Below are 27,109 nucleotides of genomic sequence, written 5' to 3' on the forward strand. Positions count from 1 at the left end.
CTGTATTTTATTTAAAGTTAATATTTATGCTTGTTTTATGCCCCCGTGTATAGTGAGTTCTAGCCGATAGCTCATATATTCTTGAAAAGAATGTATATAGGGGCTAGCGAGATGATTCCATCATTAAAAGCACCTGGTGTTCTTCCAGAAGACTTAGGTTTGGATGCCAGCACCCACATAGTGGTTCACAATCATTTGTAATTCCAGTCCCATGTGATCCAGTACCCTTTTCTGGCCTCCTTATATACTACAGATACACATGCAAAATACCTATAAACATAAAATAAAAATGAAAAATACTATATTTAAAAGGAGAAAGAAGGGAATGTATATACTGTTCTTTAATCATTAGGCATACTGTTCTAGGTGTAACCTTACAATGTTTCACGTAATCTGCATTCCTTCTCCGTTATTATTATATAAGTATATATAATTATAATATAATTAATAATATATTATTACTAATTTATCATTTACTGAAGTTATGTTAAGAGCTTCCCACTGTTGTATCTTAATCTATTTTCTGGTATTTCTGTCAAAGGCTGTGTTATTAGTTGCATAGGCATTTGACATTGTCCTATCTCTATAGTGAATCAAATGTATTTATGTTTGTATGGATGATTTGTTTTATTTTAGAGACCACTTTAACTGCTCCTGATTTCATACTATATAATACTTTTTAGCTTTTAGAAATAACTTTTCTGTTTTCTCTTTAAAGTACCTTTGCAAAAGCTATATACATCTGGATTTTATGATTGTATAAAGTTGTGTGATCTCCATCTCTTAACTGAAATTTTAATTCGTTTGTATTTGCTACTACCAGTGATCTTTTGGGTGTTTGTCATCTTATTTAATATTTTATTTTGAATTGGAGCTCCTAAGCATTTCTCCTGTTTATTACCTTTGTTTCCTGCCTTTTTGCTATATTTTTTAAAAATTGGTATTTAATTTTTCTTTTCCATAGTCAATTTCATTGTCTCAGATTTCCATTCAGTTCTCATAAAGACTGTTTATTAAATTTTAATATGGTATCTGGCAGTCTTGAAGTTAGTCTATCTTCTTCTAAACCACATGTCCCCTGCGACATAATCCACGTTCTTCCTGCCACTGCAACTTCCCTGAGCCCCACATGAACTCCCCTTCTCTGCTTAGCTCAGCATAGTAGAGTGACCCAGCAACAGATTCTAGTCAGTCTATACATGCTTGTTGATAATTTCCAAATTATTTACCTGAGCTTTTTAATGACTCATTGTATAGCCCAGTTTAGCTATACTTGATACCTCAAGTTGGATGTCTTAACGTCCAAATGTAACACAACCAGAACTGAATCTTCTAGTGCCTCTGACATGCTCTGCCCTATCTCATGCCCTGCAGATGTCACCTCAAAAACTGAAAATATTATCTACCCAGTTTTTCAGCCCAAGATCTTGTGGAATATCTTTTGTTTATGTTCTTATATCTATCAAATAATCTCTATGATTCTTTTCCCCCTAACTTGTTTTAATTATAGAAAGTCACATTTCTTTGAAGAATAGTTTATATTAGCATGGAGTTTAGAACAAATAACAGTGAAAATGTATTTATTTTGAAAGTTACTTTAAAATCAAATTTAGTCTTTGTCTTACATTTGAAGTATGTACTATATACTTTGTAAGGAAAACAATTACAAACCCAATTTTCAATAATCTAAGATCTCTGCTTTTTGTTCCTTCTCAAAACTATCTGTTATTAAAATGTAAAACAGTTTTTGGAGTCAACAAAAATAGTTGGCATGGATTGAGGTACTTAACAGAAAATATACCATTTGCTTCATGAAATATTTAAGTACTGACCGTCATTAGTGATTTTCTTTATCCTGAAAACTGGCCCACTGGAAGTTTTTAAATTTTTCTCTCAAGAAAAATATTCTGTTAATATACCTGTAATTGCTGTTCCTTTGAATGAATAGATGTAAAGTATTCTGTCATTTAAAATATATTGAACTTCATGAGCCTTTTCCTGCCTTTGCTTCTCTTTTGAAAGATGTATCGCCATTTGCTCTCTTGGGATCTGGATTTGTGAAGAGCTTGCACAGTGTGCCAGCCATCCTCAGGTGAAGGATGCCATCAATGTGATAGGTGTAACTTTGAAGGTATTCATGTTTCTTAATGGTTTTTTGTTTTGTTTTGTTTTGTTTGTTTTGTTTTGTTTGTTTTTTGACGTTAAGTTCTCTCCTAGGACTTTCTTTAAAAATTTACTTATTCAACTTATGTCCAATATCACCACTCCCTCTCCTCACAGTGACCACCTCCCAAAGCTCCTTCCCCCATTCCCCCTCCCTGTCTCCTCTGAGAAGGGAGAGCCCCCCAGGCATAACACCCACCCACACACACCTGTCACATCAGTCACTACAGGACTAGGCACATCCTTTCTCACTGACACCAGACAAGTTGGCTCAGTTAGGGGAGCAGAATCCACAGGAAAGCAACAAATTCAGGAACAGCCCTGCTCCAGTTGTTGCTCTTCTAGGATTTTAACCAGTTTTAACTGTAATCAGTTTATTTTTCAGTTCTCTACATTATAGAGAGATGGTAGTTAAAACGTCTTGTTCTGAGTGCCGTGGTAAATATTTTACAAGGATGTCTGAGACTGCCTCTCTAGGCCATTTATGTTCTGAGTGGTTTTGGACCTAGCCAAAGCTAGTTAGGGCTCTTCTGGTTGCTGGACATCTTGGGCTACAAGAAAGTGAGGTTTCAGGCTGTGACCTCTCTGGCTTGGTTGGGATAGGAGCCTGCACCTTCCCCTTAGGAGCGTGGGTGTTCACCTGCTGCCTGAACTTAAGGCATTTGGAGCATACTCCTTCTTTGCGTTGTTACTGAAAGATGTGCTGTTTACTGAGCATCATGTATTAGTGTTCTCTAAATACTTTTTAGAATTTCAGTTATAGCTCTGCAAGATAAGCACCACAATCCCTATTACACCAGAGGAAATGATGTCTGGGAGAAATCAGTCACAACTCCAAGACAATACAGGCATGAGCGACAGAGTCAACACTGAAAGTAGATGTGTGCAGCATTCAAGACATAATTGAACTTCCACTTGTGCAGTGAGGCTGCCTCTTAAAGCAGACCCGGTATCCTGCCTTCTTGGTTCCTGTGCAGAAACAGTAGACATCATTAGCACTGTGACTATCAAATTTGCAGAACCAATGAGTCTGCCAGGCGCTGTGCTGAGGGCTTTGTCAGTTCTCAGTGGCAAAGGCAGTTTGCCATTTTACTAGAGAAGAAGGGAACTCATATGCAAGAGATATAAGGAGATATTTAGGCTGGGGGACGTTTCAGCTGATTTTGAATTGAAATTCCGCTTGTCTAATGCCAGTATCCAGATTCTTCTCTCCCTTCTTTCTTGCAGCTATGATAGTTATAGTAGTTGTAGCAGGTTCTGGGCAATTGTCGTTAGACCAGTGACAGCCCTGTTTGCCCTTGGTGCATTGTTTTCTTGGGCCCATGGGATGACAGCCCATAGTGTTCTTTATCTTTGGAATGGGGCAATGCTGTGTGGCCCCTGCCTGACCAAACTCAATACCTGTCGTTCCCCATGTATGTCCTCTGTCCCCATAACCTCATCCCACATCCCTCCTGTATAACCCCTGGGTTGTATCTTAGAAGCTGGTCGAGTACCTGCTACTGATTCCTTGATGAAGATTGTAAGAATTTGTCATCAGTGATGTCACATGACCAAGTTCCCTCTGGCCTGGCCCTTGAGGTTATATTTAATACTGGGACCTATCTTAGAAGGTGTAGTGGTACTGCCACCTGTACTTAACAGATGGGGAAAGTGAACTGACCAAGGTCCTTTGCAGCTCCAACCAGGATGCTTTGACCCCATGCCTGAGACTTTATATGCTTACAGTATGCCAGACTGACTTCCAAACCACAGAGGAGAAACTACTGGATGTAAGTTGTTGACTTATGTGGATCTCAATTTATTTTTCAAATACCCTATTTTCTCAATTCTAGGGTGTTTTTCAATTTTCTCCTCCTGAAATCTAAATATACACATTTAAGTTAGTTACCTAGCTTTATCCTTTACCTGAGAACACTATTAATAATTTGATGATACCTTAGAAATGTATAACTTCCTATATAGTATAGAACAGAGATAGAAATTGAAAATAGGTTGGGATTAGAGAGATGATTCCATAGCTAAGAGTACTGACTGTTTTTCCAGAGGACTGGGGTTCAGTTCCTAGCACCCAGGTTTACAATTGTCCGTAACTCTGGTCTCTATGGTCTCTATGGTCTTGTCTTATTCTGAATTCCAAGGAGATCAGACATGCAGATGTAGCAGCTATACATGCAGGCAAAACACCCATACACATTGGATATATGAATAAATCACTTATTTTAGCGAAATTGATAATAGAGGAATAGAATCCCAGATGAACAGATTTTCTTTGTATGCTTATGAGTTCTCAAAATGCCTGAAATCTTTCTGTAATTATGAGGGTAAACAATAGGCACCAGAAAACACTTTCAGTTATGCGTATTGTGCCTCTGTTCTACTGGTGTCCATCAAAGTACTAGAATGTTCCACTGCTGTGCATAGGTATGATCACTCCAACCCATAGGCTAAAGTACTTGGCACAGCATGCAAGACAGACACCAGCCTGCTCCATAGCAATTTCAGTTTCTAGAAAATACGGACCGTACTCACCTGCTAGACTCATCTTGTTCCTTCAGCTCTCTGTCTTTAATTCAGTGTTGGCACATTGTCAGTCTTTCATGGCTGTGTGTGAGGTGGGTGAGAGTGAGGAATGATTTCTTTTATCCCTTCCATCCTTCACCTCACTCACTGTGTATGCATACTGCTACCCCAGTGGCAGTTCCTGTCTCAAGATCCCTAGCTGTCTCAGAACCTTTGCCTCCACTGCACACACATACTGCTGCTCACCTAGAGGGAAACGCAACTCTCCCTCCACATCCTTCCAGGCACAGCTCAGCCCTCCATCCTACCACTTTCTTTCTGAGTGTCCCATGTCTCCCCATTCAGCCCCAAGCCCCCTTGTCTTGTCTCCCACAGCTCTTGTCATTTTCCCCTGTCTCTTTCCAGATTCTGGGAGCCTTACTAGCACCCATTCATTCTTCCACTTCCTCAGTGCTTCATCCTCTCCTTGAACATGTACACCCCATGTTAGCCCTCTCAATAGTGATAGCAATATAGGAAAGTAGTAAATGCATTAGTAAATCTCCTGTAGTACTACTGTGGAGAAAATGAAACACGATGGGATAAAACTAAAGAGCAGGGAGGTATGGACTGCTTCATGGAGATGGTGAATTTAGTGTGAGGATCTGAACAGTATAGCAGTGCCAGGGACACTAGACCTGGGAACTAAACCAACTGAAACAAAGCCAGGATCAAGTACAAAGGACAGAAATATCCAGAAGCCTGAGGGTGGGAGGAGCCCAGTGGCATTCGGGTCATCTGGAGTCTAGATGAGGAGGAATGCTGTGAAGAGCCCCAAATGCTCATTCGACTTAAATTCAGCAGCACAGGGCCATTGGCACGCCATGTGTTGTCAGTAATGACGTGTGGATAGCAGTGTAGCCTCTAGGTTCTAACCAAGGCAGAACGCACATTCGTGTATACTCTGCATGATGATGAAGGCTTTGCATATACTACCTCTTTGTCATCTGCCTCACCAAAGAAGTGGAACATTCAGGAGACTGGGGACATCAGGCTGTGTCTTAGTTACTTTTCTGTTCCTGTAAAGAGAGACTATGCTGAAAGCAACTGTTAGAATGAAGAGATTATTGGGGGCTTACAGTTGCCAAGGGTAGAATCCATGACCATCAGGCAGGGAGTATTGTAGCAGGCTGGCAGGTATGGCTCTGGAGCAGGAGCTGAGAGCTCACATCTTGAGACAGCAGCCATGAGGCAGAGGGAAATCTAACTGGAAATGTCATGAGCTTTTGAAACCTCACATACCTTTTCCAACAAGGACACATCTACTTCTCAAACAGTTCCAACAACTGGCGAGCAAGTATTTACAGATATAATCTTATGGATGCCATTCTCAATCAAACTACCACATCCCATTCCACTCCCTAGTCCCCATAGGCTGTGGCCATATCATAATGCAAACTGCATTCAGTTCTACTTCAAAAGTCCCTAAATCGTTCACAGTCTCAATACAGTTTAAAAGTCCAAAGTTTAAATTCTCTTCTGAGACTTATGGAAATCTCTTAACTATAACCCCATGTAAATTATAAAAGCAAATGTAATACTTCCAACAGACATACATACATAGAATATACATTTATTATTTCAAAAGGGAGGAATAAGGGCACAGTGAGGAAAAAATGGAACACCAAAACTCAACAGGAAAAGCTGCAAATCCTTTATCTGATGCCTGATGTCAAAGATCTTAGATGGCTCTGCCCTTCCAGTTTTACTGACTGAAGCATATATTAGCCTGTGAGGGCCATTCTCTTTTAAGCCACCACAGGCTGCTTTAGTAAACATACCCAGAGCCATTGAACATGCCCTAGCCCCTGGGTTATGTCCTTACACTCTGCTATTACACACTTCTTAGTATGTTACATGTGTGTCATTTTATTTCCTCAGGTAGGAAGTCATTTGGTTAATCCGTGTTTTTCTGTTTGTGAAATGAAGACCTTCCTTCCAGAACTGTTAATGACAATTTATCAATGACAGAATGAGTTATATTTGTGCAGAAGGTTTGGCACACGAAAGATGCTCCAGCATATACTCTGAATTCCCTCAGTTTGTCAATAGTGTGATTAAATGAACTGAATACAGAATTTAACATTTGGGCTTTAATTTCTAGGCAAACATTGACCACCTTTTTCTATGGAATATATAAATTAATGCGGGTGAGTTCAAATAGTCAACAAAATGGAATGGAGTGGTCATGTTCAAACGATGTTAATTGGGCAGAGTTTTCTTCAGTTGCATAACAGATATATATACAGGGCTGACAAGAGCAATCGGCTCTGTTCTTCCTCCAGAATATACACCTCCTGAGCTACTCTGTTGACTTGGGGGTTTGGGTTTCTTTTGTAGTTTCCTAACAAGATTGTGGCTCAGGTAGCCTGTGATGTTCTTCAGTTGTTGGTTTCCTACTGGGAAAAGCTTCAGATGTTTGAAACTGCTCTACCACGAAAAATGGCAGAAGTAAGTCCTTTCTCTATACTGCTAAAGCATCTGCATTTCCTTCTCACTAATGTATTTGATATCTAATTAACTGTAGATCCTCGAGTAATTGTTAGAGAAGCAACTATTAAACTGCCATGTGAGCCCCGTTTTCAGGCTGTGTTGGCCAGCTCCTCTCAGCTTCAATTCTAGGCACTGTGCAAAGAAGCCTGCAGTGTTCCAGCCAGAGGCTGGTGCTTTGAGAGTTTGAAAGGCAGACACAACCACAACAAAGAGACCTTTTGTAGGTTGGGCTTTATTCATTGAGAGTAATTTGGATGGTGCCAACAAGGAGTAGGCAGCTGGTTTAGTGCCTTCCTTGCAGGGCGGAGGCCTGGCTCTTGTGTAAAGCAGGAGTTACTCCCAGACTAAAGCCCTGGGCCACGCTTGCTGCTGTGGCGTGGTTACTTGCAGTAATGAGATCAGTGCAGTATTAAACTCCGAGGGATGGTGGCCAGGAGAGGGAGGGGGGCAGGAAGAGCAGGAAGTATCATCTCCACAGCTTCTTGGAAGTCAGCTCCAGCCCAGAGGTCTTTGGTCAGAGCTGAGTAGGGACTACCTGTGCCTGGCTGGTTTTTATAAGCACTTCTCTAGGCAAGCCGTATTCTTTGCCCATCCCTTGGAGACTCTAAGGAAATCTAATTTGTCCCTATGAAGGATTGCAAGGAGAGAGAAGAAATGATGCAGCTGCATTCCCCCCACCCCTAGGCAGACTTCGTTGGTTGGCATCACTTTGTTCTCTCAGAACCACTTCAAGAGTCACAAGTGGTCTTTGACCTTAAGTGATCCGGAGTGAAATAGACCTTTCACTCTGCTGCAGACTGTAAAGTTGGGTTTAGCGTCACCCTGTCACTATTCAGACAGGACACATGTGAGCATGATTGGCAAGCTGTGATTCCAGAACAGGAGGTGGGGCTCTGTGCTGATTTATAAGCGCAAATGGCAACCTTTCCATAATTATTTTTAAACCCTTTTTTTATTTCACTAGAAATATGGGGCTAATAGTTTCACTAGAAACTATGTGACTATAGAGAGAACTATCCTTGCCTTGAGGTCTCAGTCCCCCATTAAAGAAAATCATTACATGGTCCTAATTTTCAAATCTCTTACAACAGGCCCTCAGTGTTGTATCACCATCCAGTGAGTAGGTACTGGGTTGTGTTAAGTTGCAAGGCCATCTAGGGATCCTTAACATATGGCTTCTAAACTATAACTATATAAACTATGTAAGATATAACTATAACAACTATAGATAAAAACTATGATAAATTGCTTGACTAGGTTTTATCTTTTATGCAGATCCTTGTGGCCACAATTGCATTCCTTTTACCAAGTGCAGAGTACTCTTCAGTGGAAACAGATAAAAAGGTAAGTGACAGGTTAGGTGGCTTTCCACAGAGGTATTTTTAAGTATAAGACAGAATGGGGACAACTATTACTAATGATGGTGTCATTTATAACATCCCTATATGTTGGCTTTAACATTTTTTTCTATGAACACCCTTTTTGCTTACTAACTTACCCTGTACTTGTGTGTCCATTAACTACTGAGTATACTCAGGGACAATTCTGTGTATTTTTGCATGCAGTGGGTCCTAAAGTCCATAATGTAAGTTCTGGATACGTTTCTTCTTCTAGTTTATTGTGTCCTTGCTCCTCTGTCTCTTGGACTGGTGCATGGCACTGCCCGTGAGTGCCCTCCTCCACCCTGTGACCACGGCAGTCCTAGAGGAGCCGCACCCATCCCGGGCTCCCTTGCTGGATTATATCTACAGGGTGAGTCTCCTCTAGGCCTTGGGCACAGACTGGAGGCCTACAGATTAAAATACAAAAATGTTGTACATTTCCTACATTTATGTATTTGTGCCTTCTGAAAAATGACCTGTGGAAAGTTATACATTTGAAAAGAAATGAATAATGAATGAGTAGACAGAACAGATAGATTTGTAGAGAATCAGTAGTTACCAAGGTGAAGATGCATGTACTTCACATGACTGTCATATTTAAACAACTGCCGTTGGATCAGAATGCCCCCAATCTTCATGACAAGTGATCTGAGTTTACTTTGTTTCTAAATGGAAGACTATATTATATTATAGGCTCCTATATTATAGGGTCTGTAGCATCAGCTTCACAAAGATCTGTTTATCAAAGTATGAAAAAACCCATAATGTTTCTAGTAATCTCTTTGCCTTAAATAAACCTCAAGAGGCAGGTGTGGTGGTGCATGTTTATAATCCCAGTGCTTTGGAATATGGGAGCAAAAGGACTCCCTTGAGTTCAAGGCAGCTTAGGCTATATAATAAAACCCTGCCTCAAAACCAGAACCAAAACAAAAGGAAAAACACAAAGGAAAAAAATCCTTAGTATATATGTTTTAAAGTCTCACTTTGTGAGAAGTAAGAGTAACTTTAAAATCTGCATTCAATTTACTTTTATTTAATTATACTTTCAAAGTTGTATTAAATTATTTCTTATAATTCATGGGCTCATGTGTTATACTGATTTAAACGCAGGTTGTGGTCACCATGCCCTCTACCATGAGGGCCCTCCCACATTCTTCCTTTCATCTCCTGGGCTGGCTTCTTCTGCCTGGCTGCCTGTGGAGGATGAAAGCCTGAGGCGAGTGCAGGTCACACAAGAGCAGAAACAACCACCTGTCACTTGTGTTTTCATCTGCCCCTAGAAGACAGGTATTGCTACGGACTTACTAGTAACAAAAAGATATTTAAGAATAGAAAGAAGCCCATATTTGAACATGTTCCTAGGAAGGAGCCCTCTCTTCCAAGCACTGTGGGAGCTGAACAGTTGGTCAGCGCTCAGGAAATGCTGGTATACAGATCGCCATGCCTGTCTGTCCTCCTCAGGTTCTGCACTGCTGTGTCTGTGGCTCGAGCACATACACACAGCAAAGCCACTATACTCTGACCTTGGCTGACCTGTCTTCCACGGACTATGACCCCTTCCTACCTCTGGCAAATGTGAGGAACTCCGAGCCAGTCCAGTACCATTCATCAGCAGACCTGGGGAACCTCCTGACTGTGGAAGAGGGTGGGTATGTCTACAGATATACAATTCTGTGTGCAGGAAAAGGTAAAGTTGTCTTGTCCATGCTAGTGTTTTGGGTTTGTTTTGGATCCATTGTTGAAGTTGAAGTCCCAGTTTATAGGGTCTCTGATACCAAACTGCCTTCCCTGTTTCTTCCTTTTTTTTTTTCTGTTATTTTTTCCTCTTTTTTCCCATCTTAAATTATGCACATGGTTTTGTGTTACTGAAAACCTGTTTGTTTCATACCCATGAAATGCACCAAAAAGCTCATTTTCTATTCCTAAACCGCCTTCTAGGGAGTGGGGAAGATAGGACATTGCTGGGCTGGTAGCGTCTTCAGGACTTCCCATAGGGAAGAACTTAAACTGGTCTCAGCAGGGTGGGCAGGTTTGAAGTTGCTCATAAAATTATCCAGGTGAGGAGCCCCTCATGCAGAAAGTTGATAGCAATCCAGCGCTGAGACAGACCTCTCTCATGTGCCTTTTGTGGAGAGGAAAGAGACTTAGCAGGCCATGATCTTGTAAGAGTGCAGGACGTACAGTGTGTCCTAAAATAGGTTCACCCCTATTTTAATGATTTACTTATTAGGTCATTTCACCTGTACCCAACATAATTACTACTTTTAAATAAAGTTACAAGCAAGGTACACAGTTAAGCCATCTGTGATCACATGTGTTCAGTTGCTCATTGTTAATAACTAACTACTTAAAACAGATGGAAGGGGAGGAGCTTCAGGAGAGGAGAGACGAAGGATAGCCAGACATCCTAGCTTTGTATTTCCTCTAGGAATCTAGAGAGAAGGTACTTGGAATGTTTTCTTGTTTAGTAGTTTGTGAAACCCTCAACTAGTTTTGTGACTAGGATGCAGATCATCTCTGGTTCCCAGGGAGTGCATGGGAAGCAGACATTGCTGAAACATGCAGGAGGAGGTCAGTGTTTCCCAGATGTTTCAGGACCAGACCCATTTGGGATTGTAGTAGAAGTTTCGTGGCATGGTTTGCAGCTTGATTCATAGGGCTCCAGGTCATTTTCCCATTGTAGTACAAACCAAAAGCGCAACCTCTGTAAGCAAAAGTAGAGGGAAGTTACTTTTCCTGTTTGATATTTTCTGTCATGGCCCTTTGTCAGTTTCTATCTTTATCGTTAGTTTTGTGCCTACCCTGCTGTCATGACGACGGCATGATTCTCATTATGAACTGTGAACTCCTGGCTGCTTTCCTGTGGGTTTCTAGGCAGTAACATTTCTCAGCTGGAGCATAATCTTTCTTAGTTGTATAGAAATCTTACGTATTTTTCTTAAGTTGTAGGGAAATGTTTAAAATAGATGTAACTGACCTCTTTTTTTTTTTAAAGATATATTTATTTTATGTGTGTGAGTACACTGTCTGTAGCTGTCTTCAGACACACCAGAAGAGGGCATCAGATCTCATTACATATGGTTGTGAGCCACTATGTGGTTGCTGGGAATTGAACTCAGGACCTCTGGAAGAGCAAGCAGTCAGTGCTCTTAACCACTGAGCCATTGCTCCAGCCCTTCCTTTTTTTTTTTTTTTAAGAACCTTTTTGTGTGACATTTTATTTTCCATTATTGGATATAGATTTCTTGTACATTGAAAAAAATTGATAAGAAATCTGAGAAAATTCAAGATGATCTTGTTCTCCCCTCACTTGTTACTCAGAATTTCCCAAATTTCAGAGATTTGTTTCTTTCCAGGATTTTTATACAGCACAAAACAACATGTTATAAGTAACCCAGTTGGATAATGTCTAAAATTAGAAGAATTTAGCATAAAGTCATATATTTACAGTGATTTTATGTGCTAGTTATATTTGATGTTTCACAGTGTAAGTTGAAAAGCTATTACTTCCTAAAGCTCTAAGATCAAATTATAAACCTTAATTTAAATATGTAGACTTTTTTCCATAAAAATTTTAAAATTTCATTTTCACTTGTTATTAAATTGACTTTTAGAAATTTTGCCAGTTGAAGTTTCCTCAAGTACTCTCAGCCTGAAGTCCTATTTCAATTTCTAGGTTATAGTGTATCTTCCTGTCCATTTTCCCTCATTTTATAAAGCACTGGGACTCACACTGTTGTCAAAGTCTTTATATACATTTAAGCTAAAATTTTATAAATCAGTTGCTCTTGATTACTAAATCATGAAATAGATGCTCAGTTAAGTTCTTCTAGGTGCCTCCAGGGTTTATTAAAATTCATCATAAATTTTCTTAAATATTTTAAGTGTTCCAATAACAAAACATAAACTGTCACAATGATTATTAAGTATATTGTTTCCAGTCTTTTAAAATAGCACCAAGGTTTATTAATATCCTTATCAGGCTTACCTGCAGCCAACAAAGGAGGATCCCTGGCCCACTTTCTGATCTCTACTTCCCCTCCAACTAGGTTTTTTACTTCATCTGAGCCCCTGAACTTTTGTCTGTCTAACCTGGCAGTGCTCCCTTTGGCTTGTTCTTATGTCTGTAGATTTTTAAAGTCCCTTTCAGAGTGACGTCTTCACGTAAGTTGGTTCTTTAGCGATCTGTTTCAGCTATGTTTTTATATTCAAATAGAATTAGGGTCAAAAAGAAAAAAAGATGAAAAAAATAAGTCTCAAAGTTAAAAACATTCAGCTGTGGATGATGACACACACCTTTAATCCCAACAGCCACAGAAGCAGAGGCAGAGGCAGAGACAGGTGAATCTCTGTGTGTTCCAGGCCAACTTGATATGCATAGTGAATTCCAGGCTAGCCAGTGCTCCATTAGTGACACCTTGTCTCACAAAACAAAAATAACAATCAAACATTCAAACTAATGACCAAAATTTTGTGGTGCCCCCATTATCTCCTCATGCTTTCTTCTTGCTGTTCACAGAGAAGAAGAGAAGAAGTGTGGAACTGATCCCCCTCACTGCACGAATGGTCATGGCCCACCTAGTGAACCACCTAGGCCACTATCCTCTGAGTGGGGGCCCTGCTGTGCTGCACAGCCTGGTCAGTGAGAACCACGACAATGCCCATGTGGAAGGAACTGAGCTGTCCTCGGAGGTGTTCAGGAGCCCAAACCTGCAGCTCTTCGTATTTAATGATAGCACTCTCATCTCCTACCTGCAGACGCCAGCAGAAGGACCAGCTGGAGGGACTTCAGGGGGTTCCCTCTCAGATGTGAGAGTCATTGTGAGGGATATCTCAGGAAAGTACTCTTGGGATGGCAAGGTTTTATATGGACCTCTGGAAGGCCCCTTGCCACCCAATGGAAGGAATTCCTCATTTCAGATTTCTGGCTGGCATCATCACACGTGTGGACCTCAGAAAGATTTGTTTCACAGTGATGAGGGAGATGATGTGCTTGACAAATTACTTGAAAACATTGGCCATACCAGCCCCGAATGCCTTTTGCCATCACAACTAAATCTAAATGAGCCTTCCCCAACCCCGTATGCAATGAACTGTGACCAAGAGAAGGAAATCATGGAGACCATCCTGCGCCAGAGCACGCAGGAAGCTGAGTATGTGCAGAGGTGTAACTCGGATTCTGCAGTGAAGGTCACCTGCCAAGGGCAGCCCTCACCAGTGGAGCCCAGGGGACCCTTTTACTTCTGCAGGTTGTTGCTTGATGACTTGGGAATGAATTCCTGGGACAGAAGGTAACCGAGCTCTGAATGTTGAATCAGCAGTTTTATATGTGGGTTATTCTTTTTTTTATTATTATCAATTTGAGGTTAAAGAATAAGAAATAGAAGTTTTTCTGGATTTCAATACAGATTATTTTAGCTACCGGATTAAAGATAGAAATAAAATTAAATGTGTGACACTGGTACACAGCTTGAGTACCAAACACCTGTCAGAACTTTGAAAGCATATGAACCATGCCTTTTTCTTCTTGCCTCCCTGATCATACTATTTCTGTTTTCATACAAGATGCAAATGGACTGCAAAGGTAAGTAAAACACTGTCTAGCCACAGGATTGGTGAGGAATGTGAACTTGATGCACCTCAGACAAAGGCACAGGAGACCAAGAAGATCCAGTGGGTAGTGTGTGTATTGGAGGACACCTTAGAGAAGAGGGTAGGATTGACCTGGACCTGATAGTGGAGCTTTAAAGAGCTTTAAATAAAGGGTGGGAAGAGATTCACAGAGCTGGTATTGAAAACAGACACAAGTACTTGCACACAAGGGACATACTCCTGACTAAAGAGCTTTCCAGTGTCACTAGATGCCAGGGAGATCATTGTGTCTCTGTATACTCAAGGAACATTGGGCTCATTTTGAAAACTTCTGAATTACTTTTCTTTTCCTATGATAAAACACTGTGAAAAAGGCAACTTATAGAAGAACGAGTTTATTTTGGGCATATGGTTCCAGATGCTTAGGGTCTGTAATGGCAGGGACAACAGGTGACAGAAATGACAGCTAGACCACAGCTGAGAACTCATGTCTCCTACTGGTAACAGGAAGCAAAGAGAATGCACTGGAAGTAGCACATGGCTTCTGAAACCTCAAAGCCTGCCCCCAATGATAAACTCTCCAAGCAGGCCACATTTCCTAAATTTACTCAAACAGGACCACCAAGTGAGGAACAAATATTCAAATGTCCAAGAATATGGGGAACATCTTATTCAAACTTCTACAAAATCTATCACGGTTCTTCAGCAAAGTAGATTGTAGATGGATCGATGATGGCTATCTTAGCATTACTATCCTGTGAAGAGACATTATGACCATGGACACTCTTGTAAAGGAAAACATGTAATTGGGGCTTGTTTCCAGGTTCAGAGGTTTAGTCTATTATAATCCTGATGAGAAACATGGCAGCATGCAGGCAGGCATGGTCCTAGAGAGGTAGCTGAGAATTCTACATCTGGATTCTCAGGCAGCAGAAACAAGAGACACTGAACCTAACAAGAGCTTCAAAAACCCCCAAACCAGTGACATACTTCATGCAACAAGGCCACACCTACCCCAACAAGGCTACACCTCCTAATAGTGACAGTCCCTAATATAAGCTCCTGGGGATCGTTCCTATTCTAACCACCACAATGGCTATGTCTGGTATGTGGATTAGAAAATAGCAAAGTTGGTCTGTAGTCGCATAATTTCTTCTTGCATACTTTTTTTTCCATGCAGGAAGAATTTTCATTTGTTGAAGAAAAATTCAAAATTATTGAGAGAGCTAAAAAATCTGGACTCGCGTCAGTGGTACGTGAAATACCTTTTCTTGTCTAACTTTGTGAGCACATGGTATCAAGTACAGTTTCAGGAAAACAGGTACCCACAGAAAAACCCAGAGTTTTTCTGTAGCCCAGAATCTGTTACCATTAACCTTGACTGAACCTTTAGTGTTTTGTTTTGTTTTGTTTTGTTTTGTTTTGTTTTGTTTTCTTCCATTCTGTTTTGTTGAGATAGGGATTCTTAAGTTGCACAGGCTGATCTTCAAAATACTCTGTAGCCCAGGCAAACCTGAAACATATAATTCTTCTGCCTCAACCCCCAAGTAGCTGGGATCATAGGCTTTCTTTAATCTAAAAGTTAAAAAAAAAAAAATCCCATATCTTGTTTTAACTTCATGGCCTCTTTTTCATTACTAACATACACATCATTATGTATATACATAAAAAGGTATTGTTATTAAGTTCTCTTAAAGGTATGTGTATACATACACATGCATGCATAAGTTTTGAGTCTGTTTAGCGTTATTTATATGTATGTGTGTGCTGAGAGTTGTTGACTTGGGAGTGATTTCTACTGTGGTTGCACTGTATACTCCCATCAGCAGTGAGTAAAGCACTCCTAACTCCCACATCCTACCCTGCGTTTATTTGATAACAGCCACTTTGACTGAGATGAGATACAATCTTAAGGCAAATTTAATTGGCATTTCTGTGGTGGCTAAAGATATTGAGCACTTAAAATTATTTGTAGGCCACTTGTATTTCTTCTTTTAAGAACTATTCTGTTCCTTAAACTATTTGTTGATTAAATGATTTGGGGTTTGGTATTCAACTTTGCAGTCTTTATGTGCCTTGCATATCAGACTCTGTCTGACCTTACTTGTCAACGTTTTTTATTTTTCTCATTCTGTAGTTGTCTCTTCAGGATGGTGATTTTTCTCTCTTGCTGTGCAGAAGCATTTTATTTAAGTAATACCGTTTGCTAGTTCTTAGAATTTTTTCCTCTGCTCTTAGGAAATCCCTGTCTACTCTTTTGTCTTGAAGTAGTTTCCCTGTTTTACTCTGGTAACTTCAGGCTAAAATATGTCTTTTTGTTAGTTTTCAGTTTGAGACAGGATTTCTTTGTGTGGCCCTGGCTATTCTAGAACTCAATCTTGTAGACCAGGCTGGCCTCAAGCTCAGATATCCAACCTGCCTCTAGCTCTGTTGGGATTAAAGTCTTGTGCAACCATGACCAGCTTTAAAATGCAGGTCTTTAGTCCATTTTGAAATAAGGTGAGAAATAGGGATCTAATTTCATTCTTATACACATTAAACAGTCTGATTTTCTCTCTTCTGTATGTTTGGCATCACTGTCAAAAAAAATCAGTGGTTATAACTGAATGAGTTTATTTTGAGTTCTCACCCATTGGCCTGTGCATTTGTGTGTCAGTGCCATGCTGTTGTTCAGGTGGCTTTCTTGTGTTTATTCTTAAGTAAATGCTTGGCTCAAGTCACTATTATTTGCATATCAGCTTTATAGCTATGATATTTTATTGATGGTCTTAATTCTTGAACCTATGTATGACAGGAACAACCAGTCAAATAGTGAAGTCTACCTAGAATTAAAGTAGCATAGATACACACATACGCCTACACACACACACACACACACACACACATACACACCCCTTTAACAGGACTTAATAGAAATATCTTTTTGTCACAACACAAATGATGCAATCTAGGGGCCTTGGTTGGGTGGGGTTTTGTTTGTTTGTTTGTTTGTTTTTCTGTCAAAGAGTTAAAGGGCTAAAAAATCTGACGTGCAAAAGGTAGCAGCAGAGAAACCTCAAGTACCACAGACAGAATGAGCAGTTGAAGAAAGGTGTTCGTGGTGGTGAGGAACCATGTATACAGCACGCACAGAGAGAAAAAGGCTCTCTGCAAAGCAGAGGAAGGACTTGGACGTCAGAAATCTATTATCTTCTCCAAAGCTGGGGGTTTTAAACCTCTGAAGAGTTTCCCTCCCCTACTGTAGGTTTAGTCAGTTTGAAGACAAATACAAAGATTGATTGCTTCATAACTGTTGTGTGGCAGGTTCTGATCCAGCCTGGAACTTGTCGAGTCAGTTCATCAGTAGTGGGCCTGCTGACAGGAGACAGTTGTCAGGCTTTTCTCTCAAGTCAGGAGGCTGAGGAAGAAGCTGGCCATCTTGGAAATTCACCATCTTTATTCCCGAGCTCCTCTTCCTCTCTGTCTGCCTCCTGGTCTCTCACTAAGGACTCAGCAGATAAAATCATGTTAGGCTTACTTATAGCTCTATGTCCTTTCACTCTTTCAAAGCATCTAGAATTATGATACATTAATTCATATCAACCATTTTGTGGGAATCAAATCCTTTAGATTTTTCTTCTACCTTCCCATGTATCTTTCTCATCACTCATAGCTTCTTGAAGCCACACACATGTTGACGCATGTACTGTTTTGTGTGTGCTTTCTGGGTGTTGGGAATGTGTGAGGGTGGCTGTTGTGAGCCTGATTCCATCTGCAGAAGGTGCTGTGCCGGCCTTTCCTCCTAGTAACTCTAGTGCTCTGGAGAGTAGTGAGCATTATAATATCCAGAAATAGAAGAAAAGAAAAAAAAATACAGGTTTAAATGATTCCTTTGTAGTTGTAATAGAAAGAAACCATCCTCAGGGCAGATCCTGCAACTCTATTGGTATTTCAAATATTTTCCTTTCTTGATTCAGGTAAAGCTTAATTTGAATTTCAAAAACGTTTAAGAACTGTTTTAGACCTTGATGCTGCCATCCATCCCTTCATTCTACCTCTCCTTTCTCAGGACAGAGACTGAGCCCTCTGGAAATTCCATGAGGGATTTCTGAAGGACTTGAGTACTTGCTTTACTCCCTCTGGTCCTTCGATGTTAAACAATCATTTGGACCCCAAACCCAGCTTTTCTAGCATATGCTGAATTATTCCCTGCTTCTCCAGTGTTAAGTGAATGCACTGGTATCTTGTAATTGTAGCCAATTTGTTGAATGTTAATGCACTTTAGTTACATGAGGTGCAATCGAATTAGCTCCCTGGGGTGCTGTTGCAGTAAAATATGGCTTTGGGTAGCTGATTGGCAATCTTCTGCCCTTTGATTAACCTTCACTTAAAACCCCAACTCCTGGACTTATGTCTGGCGTCTTGGCCTCTAAATGCACATCAATTTATTTAATGGGAAAGGATATTTTTCAAGATTGTCTTTTAAAAACCTGAACTCCATCTGGGGCTCTTCACCTGTAGGGAAATCTGGTCTGTGGCATAGATTGGTCTAATACCATGCAAGAATACATCTTGTCCCTCAACTTTCAGAACATTTTTATTCCTAGTATCAATTTATATCACTGTTGTGTGGGCACAGTGCCTTTTTTACATGTCTTGAGAAAAAGTCTTGCAGCTAAGGTCTGTATACTGTGTGTGATGGCTATACATACAAATCACTGTGGGCTTTCTTGCCACTGTGTGGTGAAGGAAAGGGTAAAGTCACATTTTCCTTTGTTTGGTTTTAAAATCTGACAGCACAAGAAAACAGAACTCTTCTGGTCTAGTCCTAGTAATAAAGAAGAACTGCATTCTAACGAGGAAGGCAACATTGTTGATTGTATGTATATGTGTTCCTGAATGACCTGCTCCTCCATGCACTGGTTGTGCAGCTTGTAGATATGAAGTGCTGTTGATGTTGTAATTACCATTTCAAAAGCCTGGTGCTAATAAGGCCAGGCACAGTGTCTGCATCTTAGCAGGCTCTCTGCATTGCTAATATTTTGGAGGATGTGAAATTTGATGAATGTTTACAACTAAAGGTCACCTTTCCTCACACCCACATCAGTCAGTCCTCCTTCATTTGAGCTTAGCTTTGTGTGCTCCTACACAGAGTTAACGAGGACTCAGAATGGAATAGTCTTGGGCTTTAAGGATAAAACACTGATGTATTTCAGATAAACCGAAGGTTGGGGTTTTTCGTAAATTGAATGCTAAAAACTTTTAAGATGTAAAGATAGTTGCAGAGAGAAATCAAGTAAGTATGCTTTTGTTGAAACCACATTTTAGTATGTCTGTGGCCATCATCCAAGCTGCCAAATTATTACAGTTCTTGAGGTAAGCCAGTCATGATGTAGGGGGTCCTTCTTGTTGTCCCTTGCCTGTCTCTCAAGGCAGTAAATGTTATGACAATTTCTAGATTCCCTAAGGTCTTGACTACAAGACTGTACACTCTCTGTGGGGTTCATCACTATCAAAAAAAAAAGTGTCCTCTTTACAGCATCTCTTTCCACTTCCTACAGTGTGCAGCCATGTTGTTTGTTTACATGTTCAAGTTGACAGTTGTTCTTTTTATTCTTTTTCTGTATTTTCTGATTTTTCTTCACATGTGTTTGTTCCATGAGAATAATGGGAGGATGAGTAGCTAGCTAATGAATAGGAGAGAATTCCTCCTCCAGTGATTTATATAACATTTTAGTTTAGCTTCCATTAGCCTTGCTTAATAAGTAGAAAAATAATCATGAAGAAGGAAATATTTGAGAATTTGTTAAAATATGGAGTCCAGATCTACCAATTTGGATGTCTAATCATATTACAGTGTTGAGATATTAAATAATTAAACAATAGAAACATTTCCGCATTGCTGAAGCACTTGATGCTTTTTCCTATGCAGTGTTTTCATGATGTAATGCAAATGTGAGAAGGGTGGGGCTGCCCCGGAAGTGGAGATCTAATTCCTTTACCATTGAGGCTACAGTAGAATAAAGTTCATGGACTGTTGCTGTCAAAGGAGTGGTTCTTGATTAAGCTGCATCTGAACAACAGTTGAGCTTTTATCTCCAAACTCCTACTAAATAACTTGATAGGGTGGATTCCAGTTATTTTAATACTTTACTAGCCATTACACATTCAAATATACCGTCAAATATCTGGTCAGTTTAACAGAGACTTAGCTGAGCCCATACTATACATCAAATACTTTTTTTAAAAAAAAAAAAAAAGAAAGAAACAAAGAAAAAGAAAAGTCAGGCCTCCTTTCTTCAACGTGCATATCATGTTTACATGATTTGACAGGAAACCACCACAGATCTATCACAGAACAAGTAAATAAAGAGCTTATCTATCCAAAAGTATCCAAAAGACCATGCAGAACAACTGTGCATCATATTCTGTGTCCTCACAATAGTCAGAACACATCCTTTCACAAAGAAAATACCTAAGTGTTTCCATTTCTCAGAAAGTCTTAGCACGTCTCATGCCTCTCATCGATCCCGAGTCACAGTACATGTCTACTTGAAATGCTTTAGAGGACAGTGTTCATTAAGCATGGAAAGAACCTGGTGGATAATGTGCTCTGATTGGTACTATTTTAGTGTCTCCAGTGTCTCGAGTGTAATTTCCTTCTTCTTTGACCTTGTGTCTCCTTTCAGTCACCTCTGCAAAGCAGATGATACAGTAATAACACTGGTCTTCTTATGGAGTGAGGCTTGCAAAATTCAAATAAGTTCATTCATCAGCCACCTTAGAATAGTGACTGACCCTTCGTGAATGCCATTAGCAGTCATGCTGGCCATACCAGTTAAACAAGACTCCACACACCCATGTTCTAACTCCTTTAAATTTAAACATTTATAGCCGCGAGACCCATAAGATCGCAGTGTTTTACATTGCTGAAGGGCAAGAAGACAAGTGTTCCATTCTAGCCAATGAAAGAGGAAGTCAAGCATATGAAGACTTTGTTGCTGGTCTTGGATGGGAGGTAATCAACTTCATTCACTATGTGGTTGCTGACAATCAGTATTTAAAGCAGACATGAGTTGTGTGTGTTCTTAGTTATATCTCCATATTCAAATGTAGCATGCATAGAGTTCTTGAAGGCTGCACTGGCCTTAAAATCTGCTTGCTTCATTTTACTACTCTATGTATGGATCTTTGCTTCCCTTTAATATCTTTTCATTAGCTTTGCATAAGAACTATATAATCATATAGGCTCAGGACTGTAGTTTGTGACAAAAGATAAGTGTGGTCACTGAGGACTTGAGAAAAAGGCAATGGCTTGCTAGCTGAAAAATGAATGAGGGCCTGGATAAATTGAGAAACTGAGACTAGAATGCTGTTGGCTGTCACTGCAGTTCCTTGATGCACAACTCCAGAATGACTGATGAGGACTTGGGTTTCCTTATTGAATGGTCAACTACCGGATGTGTACACAGAGGCTGTGAACATAAACCTAGAGGAAAGCATGTCCCTAGAATGTGAAAAGTAGACTGAGTGGGAGAGGTGTATGGGGTGTGTGTGTGTGTGTGTGTATTGGGTTTTGTGTCTTTGTGTCTGTATATGCTGTAGCACATGCTGGGATCACAGCCAGGTCCTTGCATGTGCCAGGCAAGCACTGAACTGCTGAGCCAGACCCTCCTTACATTTTGATAGTGGTTTTCACACAGCATGGTTGCAGACCAGTTTCAGGTTTGATGTCCATTTCTTTCTTTAAAAATTAATTTTGTTGACCTTACATTTGTTTGTAATCAGAAAGAAATATATTTAAATGAAAATTGTTCATTCTCTCAGCACACACTCCTGCCTAATGAATAAGGTTAGCTCACTTTTGACCCTCACCTTTTGCTCTGTGACCTTTATCAGGTGGATCTCTCAACCCACTGTGGGTTTATGGGTGGTCTTCAGCGCAATGGCAGCACAGGACAGACGGCCCCTTACTATGCTACCTCGACTGTGGAAGTAATTTTCCATGTTTCCACTCGGATGCCATCAGATTCAGATGATTCACTCACCAAAAAGGTAAGGGGGCTTCTCAGGGACAACACCTCACTGCACTCCTGTGTAAGTGAGGCTCTCTAGGGCTGGATGGTGACCAAGCCCTGGCAATTTTCCCATGGTTCAAAGTCAAGTGTCGTTTTTCCTCAGGCTATAGTTGTGGTGAATCTAAAATACTAACTTAGCACAACCTGAAGGCCTAAGGTTAAAGACTAGGAAGAAAAAGAGTCCTTATCGAGGCTACTTTTGGATCTTTTTTCATGTTAATTACCTGAGAAACAATATTTTTACCTTATAGGTTGGCAAAGGCCATAACACATAATGGCCATTCTGACAAAAAAAGTGCTAGTAAGGCTCTAGGAAAGCATCCTACACATACCCCAAGGTTGCTAGGATGAGCTGCCAGTGTTTGTCAGAGTGACTCTGCCTGCAGGTATGTTGCTGCCCAGATGTCCCACCTCAAATGCTACCCCTTTGCTCTCTCTGCTGCTCCCAAAGGAACTCCACCAGAGAAGCAGTGCCTTGAACTCCCCAGCCTGTAGAATGTTTACTTGAAAAACCTTGGTTTTGGATGAGGAACACATTAATGGGAGAAGAATGTAGTCTGGTAAGCAGACCACTCCTATAAGTTTCTAGGTGAACAGAGCATCCCAAAGCAACTATGACGTGTTTTCTCTGAGGGCTAGTCGGTGACAAAGCCTTCATTCCAATTAGACACCCACTCTCCTCTAACAGCACAGATGTAAGGATGTGAGGGCAGTATCTCAAGTACTAAGGCTGCACTTTGGGAGTGTGGAGCCATGGTTAGAACTAGGGCCAGCCAAGGCTCAAGTGTGTGCCTTCATTGTTTTACCAGTTTGTACCTCTGGTTTTCATGTATTAAATAAGATTTAAAATGGAGCCCACAACACAGTATTGTTGAGTCAAGTAAGTGAGACAATGCCAAAAAAAATTGCTTAGCCTAATACCTGGTAGGAATTCTCTGGCCATCAGCCCTTGTCATTGTCCACTGGAGTAATTGATTCTTTTTTCCTTGCCCCATTAGCCGGATGATTGATATTAGCTCATGGGCCCTACTGTATCTGCTTCATTTCTTTTGTCTCTAGTTTTGCCTTTTCACTACTGTAGTCACAGATGTCTGGACTGCATACATGATGAACAGTGCATGTGAGACATCATCAGAACTCAGGTCACAGACAATTTCCATAGTGATCAAGTGTCTCAGATGCATAAAGCACAATTTGCATTCAGAAATTCAGCAGCCTTTCACCAGCATAGCCCTGCATACTGCCTCGGCCTCCATAGGCTGGGAACCTCACAGCTAGTGGGAGTGCTAGCCATGTGCTGGTTCCCACAGGTGTGAAGGAGCCACCTGCCTGGCCAGCTTGGGTTCTGATGGCTGCAGTGTTCATAGAAAGGAGGACCCTGCTATTGGGTAGCTCACTGGTATTCTAGAGTCTGGAGTCGCTTTACCAAGACCCCAGGCTGTATTGACATGTTTTATAAAACTTGGGATACCATGTAAATGTCTTCATACTCTGCATATTGTCCCCATATTCTTTAATTTTTCATGATTGACAATTATGTATCAAAGACAGATTTACATATAAACTGTTTTGAACTATTTCTTAAGTAAAAAGGCTTTTTACTTTGTTTTTATACTATTTTCTTGACGTAATGCTGCTATAATGTTCCAAGTCTTAATCTGCATGAGAGATTCCCCACTGTAATATTCAAAGAGCAGCTGAAACCTTTTGCAGCTCTAAGATGTAGCATCATTAGCGATAAACCCTCTTTACCAGGATGTCTCACAGCTAGGCAGAAAAAAATCAGTCACATAACAGCAGCCCCCGGTTCCTTGACTTACTCTAGCTAAATTGTCCCTAACAGCTTAAAAATGAGCTGCAAAATTCTAAAGTGATTCATGCTCTGTTCTGCCCCTGTCATGGGGGGACTTTTTCAATTCCGCAATGTGGTTGCAACCCCATACTGAACTCTTGATCCTTCACTGCAGAAATTTGTTAGCTGTAGCTAGATTAGATTTTTCACAGCTAATCTAACTGCTGTAGGGGTTTGCAGAGTGGGGACAGAGCTGTGCTATTGGATTTGTCCAATTCATTTGACTCCAGGACTATAATTGCACTTATGTCTTACAAGGCTTTTATAGCCTCAGGCTGGCCAGCCACATGAAAAACAAATTGGCAGTGATACAGTAGAGTGAAAGGGGATGAAAGGCCCACATTATCAGTCTCTAAGCAGCTCTGTTCTGGCAGGAAGTTTCTTGGTTAATTTACAAATAAAACTTAGATTTTAGGATGGGCACACTGTCAGCTGAACAATGGGGATGTCAGGCCTGACTGTTACTTAGTAAAAGTAGCAGCCGGGCCCGCTGAGGAGCCCAGATTCTTCAATCAAACAGACGACTCCTTCTGGAGCCAGCTGGCGATGTAATGCAATTAGTCGGGAAAGGAGGTCAGCCTATTAGGTGTGGACCATGACCAGTGTCACCAGTGGCGTGCAGGCGTGCAGCCTGGCAGCAGCAGGCAGAACAGCTCAGGCAGAGGGGCTTTAGAACTCTGTCAGTCAGGACTGGGGATAGCAGAATATGGGATTGATTTCTTGAGGCTCAAGAGCCTGTTTGTTCTGAGCATGGTAAGCCTTGAGGCCTTCTGGACCCTATTGCATAGTGGAAGCAGGAGCCAATGTGAATGCAGCTCCCTTCTAGGGAGGCATCGTCTCCTCCTGAAGTCACATACCTCCAGTCAAGTTGACTTGTCCCTTAGCAAACTTGTGGGTGTGTTTCTAACTTACAGGCCTATAATCAAAGTTCTATAAAACCCACAAAGTGACATCTCTTTATTGAGATCCCCTTTGAATTGAGTACCATTTTAGGTTTCCAGAATGTTCCCTTATGCTCTGATTTGGGTAACCATGTTGTGATCTGTTGTAGGTAGTTTGTCTACATTGGTTTCATTTGTTTTATGTCCTTGGGTTCATATCATAGGCACAAGAGGGTATAAGTTTTGTACTTTTGTTCCAACTATCCCAGTCAATGGGTTCCGTGGCCTTAGCTCTTGGTTTTTCGGTTCAGTTAATTAAACTGTAACATGTCCAGAAATCTAAGGTGCATGACACTGAAAGAAGCTCTGAGTGAATATTACACAAATAGTTCTTTCATAATTGCAGAATTGCCACAGTGGGAGGAAGGGTCAATTAGTGTGAATTGCTCTCCTAATGCTGGAGTTTTCTCAGAATACTGATGCAAATAAAATTAAGAGAAGGTTTACTGGGGTTATATAATTGAATAACACAATTTAGAAAGGGACAGAGTAACTGCAAAATTTCAGTAATCAGTGTATCATCTCAGACTAAGTGCTGTACTCTGCCCTTGTGGATGAAAAGGAGAGACTGTTGGTATTAGGTGTGGCATTGTGTAGTAACTGCAAGGTTGAACAGTGTTTGGTAAGTGGATTGTCTCCATTTGGTTGCTTCTGCCAACATCATAACAAGAATGGTACAGGGTCAACTCTCTTTGGAGGATGAGGGCTGTAAGCTGAGCTTCAGGGTAGCCCTACTTCTTGCAGTTAGCTCCTATTGCTCTAAATCCTTCCCATAGTTTCAATTAGATCTAATCCACATTTACCATAGAAAGCTGTCCATCTTGTCTCATTGGCAATCCTAACTCTCATGCTATCACTGCAGAAGGACTGAGTAGCAAAACACTGCTCCAAGGTCTTTGGCTGTTGGGTTAGAAATGAGAAAGGCAAGTAGGCAGGAGTCGGTGATACCTCAGATAAGAATAGGACTGGACTGTAACTCAGAGTAGCAGTGTAGAGCACTGTGTGTGCATAGGACTCTAGGTTCCATTGTCAGTACTGCTAAAAGAACAAAGGAGAGAAAAGTGCGACTAGAGGGGCACCCTCAGCTGTGAGAGCTTGGTGCCTTATAAAGAAAACAACAAAACCTTTATGTTAGAGCTAGGTTGACTGTACTTGGTTTTTCTTTTTTGCCAGCTACCTTTTGAACCTTTCATACGTGTGTGGGGTATTATTGAGTGAGGAGGAGAAGAAAGATGCACTGGGTAATGTTTGCATTCACAAAGGTTGTTGACTCCATTAAGTTTCTCTGGAGCGTTGTGGCTTGTGCTGGGCTCCCACAGCTGTGCCTTTCTGGAGCTTCTCTTCAGACCAGTTGACTCCCGTCCCTTACTCCATAGAAGCACGAAAGTGCAGATGCAGGTCCCTGTAAATAATTGATGTGTAGTGTCACTTCCAGAAGTAGACAGGCAAAATAAACAGGCACTGCAACAAACAGCTGCCTTTGAAACTTGATGACTAGAAAAGAGGCCATGTTGGGGTCACCTTGGGTATTCTCTATGATCAAATCACATCTAAAAAAATAATATCTATGCTAACATATTTCAGATGTACACTATTCCAGAGTTTCTTTTTGCTATTTTTTTTTAAAGATGAAGCTAGAACATAAGTTCTGACATAACATCACAGTTTTATTAAGGTCCTTTTAAGATTGGTCCCTTGTTCTTGGATATTGGATGGCATTCCCTGCTCTGAGGCAGACACCTCGTTCACTCAAGCCTTCTAAGCGCCTGCCTCTGCCATGAATCACAACTTCAGAACTTTAGTTCAGGCCAGTATTCTCACCACTGCAGTCTGTTCCTTTTAGTTATGCTTCTAGGCTTTCTCAAATGATTTCTTTGCAGCTTTGGCCAGATTCGGTTGGTAGGCTTACCACATGGGCAGTTTATCAGTGATATTCTTGCATCTAGCAAAGGTCTGCCCTACAAGAGCTTGTAAAGGTCTCTGGAGACCTTTCCAGGGCCTTCTTGAAGACACCAAGAGTCTGTGGTTTTTTTGAGTTCATAATCTCTTTATTTATAAAATGTCAAA

General features: G+C 40.7%; 1 protein-coding gene across 1 annotated transcript in view; it reads left to right on the forward strand.

Annotated features, from left to right (window-relative positions):
- The window catches only part of Ralgapa2 (Ral GTPase activating protein catalytic alpha subunit 2), a 271,739-nt gene that overhangs the window by 160,097 nt on the left and 84,533 nt on the right, over positions 1-27,109 (forward strand). The window contains exons 28-36 of the mRNA XM_028754273.1: positions 2,023-2,131; positions 7,066-7,176; positions 8,494-8,562; positions 8,833-8,970; positions 10,062-10,245; positions 13,120-13,891; positions 15,373-15,444; positions 21,066-21,189; positions 22,071-22,226. Of these exons, the coding sequence (XP_028610106.1) occupies positions 2,023-2,131; positions 7,066-7,176; positions 8,494-8,562; positions 8,833-8,970; positions 10,062-10,245; positions 13,120-13,891; positions 15,373-15,444; positions 21,066-21,189; positions 22,071-22,226 (1,735 nt within the window). The remainder of the gene's footprint in view (positions 1-2,022; positions 2,132-7,065; positions 7,177-8,493; positions 8,563-8,832; positions 8,971-10,061; positions 10,246-13,119; positions 13,892-15,372; positions 15,445-21,065; positions 21,190-22,070; positions 22,227-27,109) is intronic.

The sequence above is a fragment of the Grammomys surdaster genome, unplaced genomic scaffold (genome assembly GCF_004785775.1).
Source record: "Grammomys surdaster isolate TR1022 unplaced genomic scaffold, NIH_TR_1.0 129, whole genome shotgun sequence".
Classification (NCBI taxonomy): Eukaryota; Metazoa; Chordata; class Mammalia; order Rodentia; family Muridae; genus Grammomys; species Grammomys surdaster.